General features: G+C 42.3%; 1 protein-coding gene and 1 pseudogene across 1 annotated transcript; both read left to right on the forward strand.

The window, feature by feature from the left end:
* Positions 1-12120: 12120 nt before the first annotated feature.
* On the forward strand, positions 12121-13541 carry LOC121747522. Its single transcript, XM_042141575.1, has 3 exons — positions 12121-12807; positions 12886-12948; positions 13022-13541. Exons 1-3 carry the CDS (start codon positions 12637-12639, stop codon positions 13208-13210), a joined length of 423 nt encoding a protein of 140 aa, XP_041997509.1. The 5' UTR covers positions 12121-12636; the 3' UTR covers positions 13211-13541.
* Positions 13542-15248: 1707 nt separating this feature from the next.
* On the forward strand, positions 15249-18130 carry LOC121746597 (annotated as a pseudogene).
* The last annotated feature ends 248 nt before the right edge of the window (positions 18131-18378 follow it).

Below are 18378 nucleotides of genomic sequence, written 5' to 3' on the forward strand. Positions count from 1 at the left end.
CGGAGCTAGCTAGGTCAAGGAATACACCTTATGTGGCGAGTGTGGAAGGTTCTGCTGGGTCGAGGAAGGGAATGACAACCGAAACAACAGAGAAAAATCCCTTGCCCCAGGAAAGAGACGTTCCCAAGAAAGAGTTGAAAACACTTCCACCAGGCCTGAAGTATGCTTATTTAGAGGAAAATGAAACTTTCCCTGTGATTATCAACAGCAGCTTGACCAAGGGACAGGAAGAGGAACTGCTGAAGGTAATCCGAAGAAACAAGAAGGCTATTGGGTGGACACTCTCTGACCTGGTAGGAATTAGTCCAGATTTGTGCATGCATCACATCCGCCTGGAGGAAGGAGCAAAAGCCTGCAGAGATCCTCAACGCAAATTGAATCCTAACATGAGGGAGGAAGTGCTGAAGGAAGTATTGAAACTACTCTCCCTAGGAATCATTTATTCCATACCAGACAGTGAATGGGTGAGTCCAGTCCATATGGTACTCAAGAAGTCAGGAATACAGGTGGTCAAGAACGACAAGAATAAATTGGTGCCCACCAGACTAGTCACTGGGTGGAGGATGTGCATCGATTATAGGAAGTTAAATGAAGCGGCCAAGAAAGACCATTTCCCTCTACCTTTCATTGACCAGATGCTGGAGAGGCTAGCGGGCAAGCAATACTTCTGTTTCCTAGACGGGTATAGTGGGTATTTTCAAATCTATGTGGATCCCGAGGACCAGGAGAAGACAACTTTCACGTGTCCTTTCGGCACGTATGCTTACAGGAGGATGCCGTTTGGCCTGTGCAATGCGCCAGGCACTTTTCAGCGGTGTATGATGAGTATCTTCTCGGATCTCTTGGAGGACTGCATCGAGATTTTTATGGACGACTTCACTGTGTACGGGAATTCATTTGACTCATGTTTGGCTAGTTTGGATATAGTATTGAGAAGGTGCCAGGAAAAACATTTGGTTTTAAACTTCGAGAAATGCCACTTTATGGTCCCTGAGGGAATTGTCCTAGGGCACGTAGTCTCGGAAAGAGGTATACAGGTAGACCAGGCAAAGCTTGAGGTGATCTCAAAACTGCCTTACCCGACGAATCAGAAGGAGGTGAGAGGATTCCTAGGGCATGCCGGATTCTATAGGAGGTTCATAAAAGATTTCGCAAAAATTGCTCAGCCACTCACCCACTTGTTGCATAACGATGTTGATTTTGTCTTTGATGAGGAATGCAAAAAGGCTTTTCAGTTGTTAAAAGACAGGCTAGTATCTGCGCCTATTATTAGAGCGCCCGACTGGAATCTACCCTTTGAGATTATGTGTGACGCAAGCGATTATGCGGTGGGAGCGGTGCTAGGTCAAAGAGTTGATGGAAAAAGCTATGTGATCTTTTATGCTTCAAAAACGCTGAATCAAGCTCAGAGAAATTATGACACTACTGAAAAAGAAATGCTGGCGGTAGTATACTCATTTGAGAAATTTCGCCCGTACTTGCTTGGGTCGAGGGTGATAGTCTTCACCGACCACGCGGCTATAAAGTACCTGTTGGCAAAGAAAGAATCCAAGCCGAGATTAATCCGATGGGTGTTGCTTTTGCAGGAATTCGATTGGGAAGTCAGAGACAAAAAGGGAACAGAAAATAAAGTAGCCGATCATCTGAGCAGGATATTTCAAGGGGAGACCGAGGAAGCAATGCCGGATGCATTCCCAGAGGAACATTTGTACTACGTGAAAAAATTTCCTCGACCTATCAGCTGGGAAGAGATTATGGTGTTAACAGGTCCAGGGGATGCCGAAAAAGGGAAATGTCATCAAAACGCTGAGCCATGGTTCGCTGACCTGGCAAATTACTTAGTCACTAGAGAGGTGCCCAGTTCGCAAGTAATTTCCCGGGCCCAGAAGATGAAATTGAAGAGCGAGGCCAAGTACTATTTCTGGGATGACCCGTATTTGTGGCGAATGGGAGCCGACCAAGTAATCCGGAGGTGTATTCCGGAGTGGGAACAGAGGGATGTGCTGAATCATTGCCATGCTCTAGCATGTGGAGGTCACTTTGGACCTAGGAAGACCGCAAGGAAGGTGTTAGATAGTGGTTTTTACTGGCCTACATTGCATAAGGATGCGTTCGAGTTTTGTCAGAATTGTGAGAGGTGTCAACAGACTGGGGGAATCTCCAGAAGAGATGAAATGCCGCAAGTCCCGGTGATCGTTTGTGAAATTTTCGATATTTGGGGAATGGACTTCATGGGTCCATTTCCATCTTCATACGGGAATACATACATACTAGTGGCAGTGGATTATGTTTCGAAATGGATAGAAGCCAAGGCGACCACATCTTGCGAAGCTAAGGAGATATCGAAGTTTCTTAGAGCTAATGTCTTCAATCGGTACGGAGTGCCCAGAGCTATAATATCTGACAATGGGACGCATTTCCGCAACCGGACTATTGAAGCTTTGATGAGAAAGTATGGCGTCCACCACAGATTGTCTACACCTTATCATCCTCAATCTAACGGCCAGGCAGAAATATCAAACAGAGAAATCAAAGCGATCCTGGAAAAAATGGTGAATCCGTCGAGGAAAGACTGGAGCAAGAGAATTGATGATGCATTATGGGCATACAGAACAGCGTATAAAATGCCCATTGGAATGTCTCCTTACAGGTTAGTATTCGGTAAGATGTGTCACTTGCCGGTGGGAATTGAGCACAAGGCGTACTGGGCGGTCAAGGAGATTAATATGAATCCTCAAGCTTGTGAGGAAGAGAGGAAACTGCAACTCCAGGAGTTGGAAGAATTGCGACTTGAATCCTATGAGTCAGCAATGTGGTACAAGGAAAAGACCAAGTTGTGGCATGATAAGAATCTCCGGACCAAGGAACTGCAAGTGGGGCAGAAGGTTCTCCTGTTCCAGTCCCGACTCAAGTTAATGCCCGGTAAGCTGAAGTCCAAATGGACTGGACCATACACTGTTGTGAGTCTGCGTGGGAACGGAGCGGTAGAAATCCAGGGAAGTTTTTCAAACTCTACTCCATTTCTTGTCAATGGCCATAGGGTAAAGGTATTTAGGGATAACTCGGAGATGTGTGTAGTGGACGAAGTTCCACTACGCGTACTCCCTAATATCGCCTGATCATTCTGGGAAGTGAGTGTTCTTGGAGATTTCCTAGGTCCAGTATCGAAGAAGTTTTATCATGGCCTGGTCTAGGGAATCTTGAGAACACTGGAACATAAATTGTAAATATTTAGTCGCTTTTAGTGAATCAAGAAAACCCAAACAAATCAGAAAACAAACAATCTTCCAAAAATATTTTTGAAATACCAGGCTCCTTTAGGAATGTTTGTGATACTGTCATACCCTAGACCCGGGGAGTCTAGCGTTTCAATTTTTAGTTTAATGTTTTTCTCTAAGTGTGATTTTGCAGAAGGAAGTTACTGGGGCAGGGAATTGAGGAGTAAAATTTTGGAGGGAGTAGGCACCGGCTCGGATTTCAAAAGACACCTTTATGGGGAGGCGTACGGTCGCTAGCGTCATGCCTGCAAACCACCTGCAACAAAAACCGTCCTCGCCCATACCTATCGGATAATAACCGTGTTCTCCTTTTATTTTACTTATTCACTCTCTCTCTCTCTACATCCGAAATTCCCCAAATTCTCTCTAGGCTTTCTCTTTTCTAACTCTAATCAAAGTAATTTCCGTCCAATTCTGTGTAAAAAAATTTTGCAGAGTTCTCCATGGATAACAAGCAAAGTGCCGGGAACACCTCCGGATCCGCCGATTCAAGTGCGGCAACGTTTATGGCTGAGCTATTCCAGAAATTCGGGGTTGTGGAGAAGGCGATGGAGGCATTCGCCATGTTTGCAACCGCAATGGGTAAATCCGTACAGGCTGCTCCGACTTCTAGTGTACCACAACTGGAGGCCGTTTCAGAACCCGTCGCCGAACCTGAAATCGTTCAAGAAGTCATCGCCATTCCAAAACCCACTCCCGTACTAGAGGAGACAGTTGTTCCAGAGACCACCACACAACCGGAGGACGTTCCAGAATCCACGACCACCAGTCCGGAACCACCCACAACAGGGGATCGTGAAGACGACTCAGATCTGGTCACAGGGTTGGAATTGTTGGCTGTGAACGAACCAAGGTTAGACTCTGCAACTGAGGGGGAAACCCTTATTTCGATTAGTGTTTCCGAGGGGGTGAATCCCGTACTCGCCAGTGAGGAATGTGTTGAGAGAGATGTTCTGAAACCGTCTGGGGAAGTCAAAGATTTTGTTGTTGATGTTAGTATTTCTGAGGGGGAAACCCCTGTTTTGAAAGAATCTGTGGGGGGGGGCCTATAGTTGGTAAAGATGAGGGCGGCGAGGCCCTATATTCTGAACAAAATGTGGAGGGGGATACCCCCGAGAAACCGGTGGGTACTGAGGCCCACGTCAGAGAAGGATTTGAGGGGGTAGAGACCCCTGTTTATATTTCGGGGGCAACCCCATTGTTGTCCACGGAGGGAGAAGCCCTTGATTCTGAAGTTGGCCAGGAACCCGCAGACGCTGGGGTGGATTTGATTATGGATCTGACCGAGATCCCAGAGGAGACCGACTCACCGGTAAATCCCAGAGATGCTAGGAGGCGGGCTCGCCGGAGCCTCCTTGATGAGATTGATGAAACAGTGGAGCCGACGGAGGAAGAATTGCTAGGTCTAGAGACCGCAGCATCTGAACAAGAGAACTCTCCCAGACCTGGCAGGGGGGAGAGTGATGGGGAGAAACGCCGCCAAACGGCTGAGAAGAAAAGGAAGGGGAAACAAATTGCTCCTTCCTCGACCAAGAAGGCAAGAGGGAAGTCTACTGAATCCACACTTCTGCCGGCAGCTAAGGTGTCATATGCCGCAGAAACCGAGAGCCCCTCTGAGTCCAGCGACTCGGAAGAAGAACAAGAAGAGGAACTCAACTTTGAGCCAGCCGAAGTGTGGATAACAAACAGCTTGCTAGATGAAATGAGTAAGTTTGACGACCCAAAACGCAAGGCCATTTATAAAGAGAAGAGTACTGAGGGGAAGGTCGCTAAGTCTGGAAAGATGTATAGCTCATCGGAGCTCAAGAAGATTGCTTGCAACGGTGAATTCAGGACTTATATCGACGCCATAGGCTTCGATTGGTTGCTCAAGCACAGTACTGTCGAGGTTCCGATTGACCTGGCCCGAGAATTCTTTTCCACCTTCCGATTTAAGTCCACTACCGATTTGGATGCTGACTCAATTAATTTCAGACTTCTCAATGAGGAACATACGATGAGCATCCGGGAATGGACCTTGCGGATGGGTTTGCTGACACGAACGGAGGACGATGAGGGCCTGTGGAATGCAAGAATGGTGGGTCCGCCGAAAATGACGCCGGGATTCAAAGCGCATGGGAGTTTTTGACTCACCTGAGGGTGGGTCAGTTTAAAACAAGCTTTTCGAAGGCACACCATATTGAGGACAGGGTCCTGCGATTTGCCCAGACTTTTATTAGTTACAATTTAATGGGCACAGCCAACAACGCTCTGACTACCGCCGATCTGTACTTCACATGGTGCATGGCTACGGGGGTAAGAGTTCACTTGGGCTACTGGTTATCCCAAGCCTGCCATCAAGTGACTGCAAATCCTTCTCGGCACCTATACACATGCCACCTACTCGGGGCTTATCTGCAGAGGAATGTGATCATGAAGTTCCATAAGGCATGCCGAGAGGTAAAGACATGCTCGCCCCCTGAGGTTTTTAACATGGATTATTTTTTCAATAAAGGGTTGCTGATCGCACGCGGAAGGGAAGTATGCTTTTACGAGGTTGGGCAGTCAGAGACTCAGGTGAAACAGGAACCCGATGTGGTGGAAGTGAAGGATACTGCTGACATAGAAGCAGGAGCCAGGATAGAAGTAGAGGAAGTGCGAAAGGAGGTTGGTTGGATGAGGTCAGAAATGAAAATGGTATTGGAGGGGATTGTGGCCCTGCGGGGAGAAAGGAAGAATATTGCTGAGGCTGAGAGTGTCAGGAAAGAGGTCGCTGGAGTACGAACGGAATTGGAAGAAATAAGGACGGAAGTTAGGAAGGTTCGGGAGGAAATGGTGGCCCTCAAGGGGCGCATTTCTGATCTAGTGGTATCATCATCCAGATGTACTGAGCGGATGACGGAGGGCGTCACACTGATGATGAAGATGACGAAGTGGCTTCAAGCGAAGTTCCCCGAGACACCAAAGGGACTTCCTGAACCTAGCGGCGGTTCCAAGACGCCGGGTCAAGGGAGTCTAGCTGTGCAGAAGCCGCCACAAGCCCAAAGGCCTCAGACCACCTCGTCTTCCTCTAGGCCCGTGATTTTGAAGAAAACCGTACCCCGACCCACAGAAGATCAGAAGGAGACGCCGGAGTCACCGGCACGAAAGAAAGCTAAGGTGACCCAGCAGACAGTGCCACCAAAGTCTGGCCCTCGCGGGGGCCAGACCCCGAATTAAAATCCCCCAAAACCAAGTAATTCTTATTTTTTTTTCCTGTCTTTTACTTTTCGTTTTTCTTTCGTTTGTGTTTTTATGTGCCAGCATACTTCGTTTGTATATATGTGTTATACCTTCCCACACTTAGCCCATTTTTTGGTCTAGGTGTGAGAACGGGCTTTTGTTTTGCATGTCTTGGTTTTGTATGTTGCGCCTTCTCCCACTTAGCCCGATGTTCGGTCTAAGTGTGAGAAGTTTGTTTTGTTCATATGTTTTGTTTGTTGTCTGCTGTTCTTACTTCCTTTTCCCCCCTTCACTAGGATAGCTTGGGGACAAGCTTGAGTGAAGTGGGAGGGGGGGAGTAAGTATGTGTCTGTTTTTTTTCTGTTTTAGAGTCTTTAGGATGTGTGTTTCGCATGAGCTAGTGAGATAATAAGGCAGGTTTCCCTTAGTAAGAGTGATTGAAGAAAGAAAGCAGATCAACTTTGACACCTTCTTCCTTAATAAGCCGAATGCGATCTGAATGAAGTTAGGACGATGGAAAATGCCTTAGATAACCTAGCTGTGCAGCCCTACTATAAAGTGAGTTATAAGCCTAAACACCTTTTGTGCTAACATGTAAATTGGGCTGCCACTCGATGCTTAGGGAGTAGACTATGAAGGAGAAAAAAATGGGTTAAGAAGGTAAAAGCTGGACAAAGTCCAGGAAAATGAGGTATAAGCTGGACGAAGTCCAGAAAAAGGAGGTATAAGCTGGACGAAGTCCAGGGGAGGTTTGGAAAAAAAAAAAAGAAAAATTTGGAGGTATAAGCTGGACGAAGTCCAGGGGAAAAGGGGTCATAATACAGAAAAAAATTATAATCCTTAAGGGCAGAAAAATCGTAGCCTGACCCAGGGAAATTCATAGGAAAGGAGAAGTAAGAAGGGAAAAACTCTCATAACCCGACGCATCAGTGGTATAACCTTAACTGTGGAACGTTTTGATCCTAGCATCCCTGGTGAGGAATGAGTGATCGAGCGAACCTAACAGATGGGAAATCGATAGGCTATCTTGACAAACTGACGGACCGTTTAGGCAGACGAAGGAAGGGGGAAGATTTGAAGACTGTAATCGATCAGATTGAACTTAAACTTGTGGGGATAGTAGCTTAAAATTCGAAACTAGTTCATGCTTGTTTGTTTTGTTGTGTTTCTGTTCTTTGTGTTGTTTTATTTTCCAATTCCGTAGTTGCTTAGGTCTAGGAGTTTGTTTTCTTTTTTAGGATTTTACTTGGTAACCATGCATTGAAATTCGCCTTATTCCTATTTTCTTATCTTTCATACTTGAGGACAAGCATGGTTTAAGTGTGAGCAGTTTGATAAGGCTAATTTCATGCATCTGTCTAGGGGTTTTATTTCGTGAAATTACTGGGTCTAACGCACGATTTAAGCCAGGTGTGTGAAGATTTTCGCTAGATCCACGAAAAGAAGAGGACGCTTGCATGGTCCTAGGAAACTGGCGAAAAAGTGGACATTATGAAGGAAATTGCTTGACGGAGGAAGCCTCGGAGTTGAAGGGTAGAATAGGGATTTCTACGAAGACTCTAGAAGGCTATGTCCGCATCTATAAAAGGAAGAAGCATGCAAGCTGGAGGGATCTTCTCGGTGGAGACCTTGCTAACAGCCTGTAGCTTAGTCCATTCTCTTCACACTCTTGGGTTCTTTGGTGGGAAATTCATGGCACACTAGGGGGTTCACCTCTAGCTTTCATACATTTTCGATCTGGTTGTAACACCGTCCTTCTTTAGGGCGAAGAAACAATTTACTTTCCGCTTTCGTTTCTGCTGAATTCGCCGAGCTTCGCTATTCGAAGCTCGGACTCTTTTGTTTCTGGATATTTCTTACTTTTATGCAAGTTTCGTTTTCGTTTACATCGATCGTGATGGTTACTGTTGTTTGATTGTGTTTACTTGAATTCTGGAGTTGGATTGTTGGAGTTGGTTGATTTCTGGATTATTGCAGGTTAATGGTTGAATCTGGGAGAATGGAGCTGGTTTGTGAATGAATCAGGGTTTTGTCTGGTTATTGTTGTGGAGTTGTTCGTGATTGTTGGAATTTGGCGGTGATCGGAGCAGATCTGTTAGAATCGGAGTTATGGAGTTGATTTTGTTGATTGTTGAGTTTGGATTGCTTGGATCCGGAATGGATTAAGCGTCCGACGTGATTCTGAGCAGGAGTGTTTAATTTTATGCCGCGCTTACGAGTTTTCATTTCATTTCACCTAGTTTACCTAGATCTGGTGTATTTCCGATTCGTAGCAAGTTTCCGGCGTCCAAATTTCTATATTCTGTTCGAATCCAGGAGTATGCTCTGTTTTCTGCATTTACGCGTCTGAGTTGGTCAGGAAATTGCATGGGTTGGTTGTCTGCAGCTTTTACCGTACTTGCTATTTCCGGAAACATGGTCCCCACTGTTAGTTGCTTTCTGTTTAGCTAGGTTAGGTAATAGTTTACTTAGTCTAGGGAGTAATTGTGTCTTTCGGATTTGATGTCTGATTCCAGTAAGTTTTCTGTGTCCTAGGTCTAGCGTTTACATTTCTTGCCTAGATCTAGTGATAGTTAAAATCTCAACCCCTTTGCGTGGCAGCAGCCGTTTGTTTCCATAGTCTCTTAGCACTACTTGCGAATCCATCTCTGTGGGATCGACCCCACTTCCCTATACTAATTCATAGTATTCGGGTTGAGGGATTTATTTTTGAAGGGGAGTCGAGTGTGTCCAACGACAAAAACACTATAGTTCTCTTGAGTTCCTGGACCCAGTGATCCAGTGGATTTAAGGAGCGTTGTGTCTGGACCGAGCTTTGCATTAATTCTCATATGTGCACACTTGCTTACTCCTGAGTCTAGTCATTCGACATTAGAGTCGAGCGAGAGGACAAGACCACTTCAGCCATCAATTGCGAAAAGCATCCAAGAAACATAAGTAAATAGCATCATCAACATGAAAATAAACACCAAAGCTTCATAAAACCATAAATAGGTCGAGATCCAAAGGCGGAGTCGTCAATTCCTCCGATGAAACTCGAGATCCAACTACATCGTCTCAAAAGCGGTAAAGAAAGCAAGGATCCAACGTCGGAGTCGTCAATTCCACCGTCGAAACCATTGAACTAAGCTAAGAAATCAGCAACTAAACAAAACTAAGCTAAGAGAGCAGTGGCGTTAAGCGCCTATGAGAGTTTCCTACCTAAACTACAAGAACGGTAGCGTTAAGCGCTACCGAGAGCTCTCTACCTAAACTACCATAGCGTTAAGCGCTCCTTTTCTTCATTCATGTTGGTACCTTTATATAGGGAGGCTTCAAGCTCGAATCCCTAGGGTATGCTCTTCATGATTTGACGTTTGTACCCTTAAAATAGGATCTTTTAAATCTGCTCTGCTCCATTTTCCCTGCTCCTGGTAATTGTGTGCGTTCCTGGGTTCGGCAGATTTTTCACGCTCCTGGTCTCCTGATAATTCTCCTTGACCTAGCGGATTTTTGACACTTTTTACTCATTTTCTGCTCATTTTGCATCTGCTCGGTCAATTTGCAGCATCTACTTGACTCAGCAAATATCTGCACACTTAAGCTCAAATTTGCGCATTATCTCCCCCAAAAAGCATGTAATATTACCAAAAAATAATGCATGAAACGAGCCTTATCAATTAGCAAGGCGCTTTCTCCAAAATATCAATCACTCTCAGTCTATGAGGAGTTACTTGCTATCCTTCTAGCGGTCAATAAATGGTATCATTATCTTCAATGTAGGAAATGTATCATCTTAACGGATCACCAAAGCTTGAAGTATTTACTTGAGCAAAAACTGACCACGCCTACTAACAAGCGTGGATGGTGAAATTGATGCATTTCGATTATGAGATTCGGTATAAGAGGGGTATGGAGAACTCGGCGGCTGACGCATTCACAAGGGTGCCTGGGGTGATACTCCATGCTCTTACTTCATGTGTTATTCCAGTGGAGCTTATTAGCAAAATTCGTAGCTCGTGGACAGGGGATTCTCATATTCAATCGGTTATTAAAAGTAAGGAGCACTCATCCGACTCTTACCCAAAGTATACTTGGAAAAATGGTGATCTAAGGAGGCATGGCAAGTTGGTAGTTGGGAATGCTGTGGAGTTGAAGGCTTAAATCTTGACCTTATTTCATGAGTCGGCTTTGGCAGGTCATTCATGGGCCTTAGCGCGACTTACAAACGGCTATCTTCAGTGTTGTATTGGCCGAAGATGTTGCACGAAGTCCGAGAGTTTGTGCGGGTGTGTGTTACATGCCAGCGGTTCAAAGCAAGCAATTCTCCCCCTGCGGGACTACTCCAGCCCTTGCCGCTGCCTGCGGGGCTTTTCTCGGACCTCACCATGGAGTTTATAGAAGCACTACCTACCTCGTAGGGCAAGAACACCATTTTTCGTTGTGGTGGATAGGTTGAGCAAGTTCGCTAATTTTATGGCACTATCTCATCCGTTCACAGCCAAGACCTAGGCCGAAGTTTTCCTCAACTCGGTGTTCAAGCTCCATGGTTTGCCTTCTAGAATCGTGAGTAATAGAGGCTCTGTTTTCATGGGAACTTTTTGGAGGGAACTTTTTGCGTTCCTCGGTGTGGAGCTATTGCACTCCACAGCCTATCACCCCGAGACCAATGGTCAATTGGAAGTCGTGATCCGTTGCCTGCAATGCTATCTCCGTTGTTCGGTGGGAGAAAAGCCTAACTCTTGGGCTCATTGGTTGGGTTTAGCGGAGCAGTGGTACAACACATCATATCACTCGAGCATCAAAATGACCTCGTTCGAAGCATTGTATGGGTATGCTCCTCCACAGCACGTTCCATATTTACTGGGTGATTCGAGGGTTGAAGCGGTAGACATTACACTCCGGGATCCTGAGGAAACGATCGTGTTGATCAAACAGAATATGCAGAGAGCTGCGGACCGCATGAGGAAGCAGGCCAATAAGCATAGAATTGATAGAGCCTTCTCTATAGGGGACTGTGTATGGCTTAAGCTCCACGATTATCGCCGGACAACGATTAGAGGGAAACACCATAAGTTTGAGCCGAAATTCTTTGGGTCGTACCAGGTTGTCGACAAACTCAGTTTCACTCTTGAAAGCGGCTCCTCCCCCTACAAACTCAGTTTGCCTCCATCTGCAGCTATTCATGATGTGTTCCACGTTTCACTCTTGAAAGCGGCTCCTCCCCCGGATCTACCCTGTTTCGCATATCAATGATGATGTTCTGGTGGCGATCTTGGAGAGGAAGACGGTGAAGCAGCGCAATGAAGCAGCCACGAAATGGTTAATCCACTGGTCGGGACGATCACTGGCAGACGCCTCGTAGGAATTTGCCGACGTGATCAAAGAGAGGTTTCCTTGGTTCCTTGAGGACAAGGAACCTTAAGTGGGGAGTATTGTTGCATGCATGGCGTGGGAGCTGACGTGTGCATTCAATGTAGATGGTGACGCATGCGCCTCGTCATGCTAGTAGGAAGTATGGTGAATAAATCTCATGCAATAGTCGGATTGGCGTGTGGAGGGAATGTGGGGGCGGGTGGTAATGGAATGGTGAGCTGGTGGGATCGGGTACTTAAGGAGAGGGGACCATTATTCTGAAGGCGTCGATTGTGAGCTTGTTGTGGGCTACAGATCATTGATCCAAGGCAGAGAGTTCGTTATCGTTTTACATTATCATTTTCTCTTTGAGTGTGTTACTTTTCGCATCTTAAGTTCAATCAATAAAGCTCCATTCACCTTCGATTTGTTCTTAGCTCGTGTGTTATCGTTGTTGTGTGTTATTTCGTGTTCTTAGCTCACCATTGCATCTAAGTACCTATGATGTTTGTATATTCAAACTGACCTATTCAATTCTTCTTTTTTATATGTATATAAGTGTGCGAATGTATCTTTTGATGGGAGATTTTTTTGGTCATTTTGCATGCGGCAGAGAATGAATAGATCATATCTGATCAATATTGAATCTTGATTTCCATGGATGAGAGTTGTATTCTCCTTGTTTTATTACCTTTAGTCATGTGGATAATGAGTGGGTGGTTTAATATCGAGTTCACGAGTACTATACACTAGAGAGTTTTCGATACTATGGAAGAGGTTAATGATGATTGCCTTCATTTCAGCTTGTTGATGTTTAGCAACAATGTCTATACAAAACATTGAGAGCCGGTGTTTCCCTTTCCTTTGCAATGTTTTTCATGGACCATTCAGTTTTAATTCATCACTTTTCTTTCAAGTTTCCTACTGCTTATTAGCCTTAATTAAGTCTCCCGAGGTAGTGATGCATTTGTTTATCATAGTTCAGCTCCGGCAGGTAATACATAATAAAATATTTGGCTTAATGCTCACATCTGTCACGCTTTTCCTACCTCCCATTGCTGATTTCCTTCAGACACACAATCACTCCAGTCAGCATTTATCATATTGGCTAACCTTTGTTGATTTTTATCTTAAGGTAACAATGTTAGAAATGAGTCCAGCTTGTTACTTTGGTATTGTGATTTCATATCTTTCAACTTGATGTGTAGGTGCATCGGGCGCTGACAAAGCACGAGAGAGGAAGAGGCTGTGCCAGAAGCTGTCCGTTGATGCATGTATGCACACTGCACAGAATCCTCTTCTCTGAGCAGTTTAAGATAAGCAACGCGGATTCCATGGCGGGGAGTCACAGTTCCAGCCTATGGGGCCAAACCTCAAGGCCATTTCAAGATGGATAGACAACGGCAGAGAAGGACATCAACAAGTATTTGGAGTTTCAGAACGGCATGGAGACGTTGTAGCCTGACTTCAACAAACTGGGCAAGCCCAAGTAGACGCCTGCATGAACATCCATCCGGAAGGAAGAAACTCAGCAAGCTGACGAAGATGACAGATGCCAATGACAATGAACTCCATTTCTTAATTTGCTTTTGTCATTGTTGCTGCTGCTGTTTCTTCGTAATGCAATATTGACTTAATTTTCATTGTTATTCAAACAAAATTTGGTAATATATAGCCGTACTCCATTTGTTTTTATGTTAATAGTAATTATTAATGTAACCTTTTGAATTTTAGAGCATGAGAAAGTAAAAATATGATAGTTATTTAAAAGTACGAGTAGAATTTATTTTAAAAAATAGTTATTTAAAATTTTACAATTTTAAATTTAATTCTAATTCAATTCCAATTTCTTTGTTTTGTTTTGTTTTGTTCTGAGTTACCAAACAAAGGATTTGGAATTATAATACAATTCTATGTGAACTCTATAGTTATTACCAAATAAAGGATATGGAATTGAATTAGAATTCAATTCCTTATAATTCAATTTTATAGAATTCCAATTCAAATTCAATTCCAATTTCATGTACCAAATAGACCCTCAATTTTTGAATGGGTTCTCATCATATAGAGTTTTTAAACCATAGAAACACAAAATTTATACCATTGTCAATGTAGACTCTAATTGTTTTGGGTGTTTTTTATATTTTTTTAATTTGCACGTATCATTCATAACTTATTTTTATTTTGGTTTATAAAAAAAATGTAATTGTTGATCCGAAGTTTATTCGGTGATGGATTTGGATTATTGGATGTATAGCTACAATTGAATTAGAATTCAATTCCGTATTAATTCTTTAAGTATACCAAACAAAGGATTTGAAATGGAATTTGAATTCAATTCCTTCTAATTCCATAGAATTCCAATTCCAATTTGGTATACCGAATGAACCCTAATATTTATTAAATACTATATATTAACATTTAAATTATTTTTTACATATTTATAAAACTAAAATATTAGATATTTACCAACTAAAAGAGAGAGGAAAGTTTAAAACATGTAATTTTAAAACCATGTTCTAGAAAACACGTTTAAGCTAAAACGGTTGAAAACGTGAGAAATTAGAAGAGCTTTAAGCTTTTCATTTTCTAAGTCTTTTGGCTTTTCACTTCTAGGGTAATCTCCAAAATGTTTATGAGGTTCCTTAATGCTAAGACCTCTCATATGATCACTCCTATCCTATAAATAGGTGTGGATTTGAGAGATGGAAAATACACCAACAAATCATTCTCTCTTCTCTCTAGCTCTCAAGCATTCTAGTTCGCATCATTAGGAGCATTGCATTGCTCGGTTCTCGTCTCCAATTCAAATTCGCCGGAGCCTACGAGTTTGAGGTGCTTCAACTCGGTAGGAGGAAAATCGTTTCATCTTTGGGGACGTTGCGTCAATCCGTGAGCACTAGCAGGGGCGTATCTCGTCTTGCGAAGAGAGGGATACCTCGACTCGACTTAAAGAAAACTATAGTTTGCATCTTGTTTCTTTTATTGTATTTACTAAGTTTTATTTACCTTCTAGTTTGTTGTTCTTTTGTAATAGCAAAAGTTTACCCGTGTAAAGACCGCAATATTTTCAATAAAAACTTGAACGGTCAATCTAGACCGTGGAAACAATTCAAAATCCCAAAACTAATCGGTGAAGAATGAAGAATAAGCAAGTCAACAGATGTAGATCAGTTAAGAAATCAATTCAAGTTAGAAAAACAAAAGCTTTATCTGTTGAAGTTAAATTGGTATGTGAAATTTAACCACATTATGAAATTCCAAATCATAATGAAATTAATGATTTTCATACATATTACACTTAAACCATTAAAATTAATGATTTTCATACAGATTACATTAAAACCATTAAACACCAGTTAATGATTTTTATACAGATTATTATTTTAATTTTATATTTATTTTATTAGTTACAGAAAGCTCATTGATTGATAAGCACACCACAAAGGTCGGAGGTTGAAATAAACTCCTATCATATTCATATTCAACCCAATTAGCTTCAATCAAGAATCATTGAAATGGCGACCTCAATTTCAACTCAGAGCCTATTGTTAATGCATACTGCTCGTATGTCCTCGCATCCGTCTTCTGCCCCTGTGTTTTTTCTTGAAAATCCTGTTAAAAATGGTGCGATAAGGAAAAGGAAATTAAGCAGAAAATGCAGAGCAATGGTGCAGGAAACTGTACAAGGGCCTTCAGCTACTTATGCCAGACAAATGGAAACACTCTCTGCTAAAGAATCTCTACTTCTTGCAGTGAGTTTTTTTTCTTTTTAATTTAAAGATTCCTTTTTTTTTCTCTTGATTTCTCAAGGAAAATAAGTAATGGGCATGATCTGCTTGTTTAATCTCAACTTCAATTAGGATCTAATTTGCTTCTGAGTCTTCTGTTTTGGTGAATTAATTTGTCCAATATAGCAAAGATTATTTCTTGATGTCACATGTATAGAATTTGTATCTTTGTCCTTTGGTATTAGTGTTACTGATTGATTAACTGCTTTGTGCTTGTTAATGTGTAAGCTTCTGAGTGTTAAGGTTTTTCTAATGTGTCAAAGGAACTAATGCAGTGTAGGAATAAATAGTACTGACATGGTGTATGTAATATTTCAAGACAATGTTGTGAATGTGGATTGACCAAATTGAGAATGTGCATTTGTAATGTCCATGATTAGATTGTGTGTTTCAGTTCAAAGATGCTGGAGGGTTTGAGGCACTGGTGACGGGGAAGACAACGAGTGATCAACAAATAGATGTGAACGAGAGAATAGTTAGCCTCGAGAGGCTCAACCCGACTCCAAGACCAACAACGTAAGCTGTTTACTTTTTTTTCAAAGCATCGTTGTAGCAAAGGTTGTTGGCTGTTCAGTTGTGTTATCGGCTCTTCAGGTCTCCTTTTCTGGAAGGCAATTGGAACTTCGAGTGGTTTGGATCCGGGAGCCCTGGCCTTCTTGCAGCTAGGATATTGTTCGAGTAAGTTGCATTGTAGTTGCTAGTTCTTGTAATGGGTGGACACAACTTATTTTTATATCTGTTACTGTTTCCAGGAGGTTTCCTCCAACATTGGCAAGTTTATCGAGCCTGGATGCAGTGATCAAGGATGGATATGCGAATATTTCTGCTAGTCTGAAATTCTTAAATTTGGTAATGCACTGCAATTTCTTTGGCCTTTTAGTTTTTTTTCAGTAACATCAATATATTAGTGCAGCTGAATTGCCAGGAGATTTGACTCATGGGGTTTATATGAGACACTGGTCCTGTTTGATATGCTCATCAGAAAAAAGCCATCAAGAAACTATTTGAGAAAATATTCAAGATAGAGCCAGAAATCAATTTCTTTATATTGCGTTTGATAAAATTAATGGTTTACTAGAATAGCTAATGTTGCGACAATTTTAACCCGGGAAAGTTGTTCTTTTTTTCATTTTTTCCCGCTGGCTATTCGAAAACAACATGAGAACTCATTTTTCTAAAAACTCAGCAACGTGATATGGCTCAAATCCATTCCCGTGAATAGCTAGGATATCAAACAACTAATTATGCTTAGAAAATAGCCTTTTTTCTTGCCTTTACGGGGCTATCAAGCAGCCCCTAAGATGAAAAACATAGTTAGTTGACGATACTAACTTGGTAAAGAGATAACTCGGATATCAAACAACTAAATAAGCTTAGAAAATAGCCTTTTTAGGCAGATTTAAAGCTTGAATTTTTTCTACATCAAAAGGGTGATGTATTAGAAGTTTGGCTTATGGTTCAGCGCCTTTTTTGGTTGAGATTGCTTCCTTGCCTCACCTTCTAACAAGTATTTCTGGACTACTTTCAGATAGAGAGCAGATTTGTTGTCTCCACCCGGCTAACTGTCGAGGGACCACTTAGAATGAAAGAGGAATACGTTGAAGGGATGTTTGGCTCCCCAAAAGTTAATGAGGAAACAATGCCTGAACAACTAAGAGGTGCTTTAGTTCAGGCTACTAATACGTTGCAGCAGCTTCCTGTTCCCATCAGGGATGCCGTGGCAAATGGATTTAAGATCCCTCTTGGTATGTAATATAAGAGACTTGTACTGCTTGATCATGCAGTTCCACTTTCCAAGGAAGGAAAAGGAATGAATCCGCATATTTCATTATCGGTTTAATGGTTGTTAATTCTCACCAGTTATCATGTTTAGAGACATACTCCTGTTCTCGTTGCTTATCCTCCGCCTATCGCTAACACTACAACAATTCGAAAGTTTTCAGTGACCTAGTGATTCATTGCTTGCTTTTATTGGTTTTCAGGTGGGACATTCAGCAGGCTGTTATGATATCTTATCTCGACGAAGAGATCCTGGTAATTTTATTGTTTTGCAGATATCTGGACTTTATGAATACATGAATCTTAAATCAGGCAACGAAACAGGACAATTGTCGCATTTTCTTGATTTCTCGTCATTTGACAGTCATTTTTCTTATGCTCTTAATCATAAAACTCACTCTGGTTTTCACAAGTAGAGGAAGCCCAATGTTTATAGAATCATGAATGCATTATCTGAATTCTTGATCCGTGTGACTTGTCTCATCCCATTACTTGTTTCGCTATGTATGAATAGGATTCTATATGTGCAGATTATACGAGATACTGCTGGAGTCCCCGAAGTCCTTACAAGACTTGATCCCGGGCCATTGCCTCTAGTAGAGCCCATAACAGAATACGAAAGTTGAAGATAGCGTATCTTCGTGTAAAAGGATAGCCGAAGCAAAACTATGGCTAGCATACCTTTATTTTTATTAATAATACAAAGCTTCTAGTATGATTTTATGATTAAGGAACTTTCCTTTTTAAGTGGATGCAAGCTGAGATAAGCTTTTAGCAGTAGTTGATGCAGGTAACAACTAGCTGTGGTGGTTATATAAGTTGGTAAATATTGAAGCCTTGTTCACATTTCTTTTTTTGGAAATTAATGAAAAAGTGGGAAAAAATGGATAACTGTTTTCTAGAATTTTGAAAATATAGGAAACTGTCAAATGTGAATGCTGAATCTTTCTCCTCAATGATTTACTTCTTATGACTTGGGATTTTATAATTTCCAC

This window comes from Salvia splendens, chromosome 9 (assembly GCF_004379255.2).
Source record: "Salvia splendens isolate huo1 chromosome 9, SspV2, whole genome shotgun sequence".
Taxonomy (NCBI): domain Eukaryota; kingdom Viridiplantae; phylum Streptophyta; class Magnoliopsida; order Lamiales; family Lamiaceae; genus Salvia; species Salvia splendens.

Bases quoted from the DNA above. Each gene is read 5' to 3' on its own strand.
- LOC121747522 (XM_042141575.1), top strand. From the start codon at position 12,637: ATGTCTATACAAAACATTGAGAGCCGGTGTTTCCCTTTCCTTTGCAAT. The intron at 12,808-12,885 runs GTAATACATAAT...GATTTCCTTCAG, and splicing joins TCATAGTTCAGCTCCGGCAG to ACACACAATCACTCCAGTCA. The intron at 12,949-13,021 runs GTAACAATGTTA...CTTGATGTGTAG, and splicing joins TTGTTGATTTTTATCTTAAG to GTGCATCGGGCGCTGACAAA.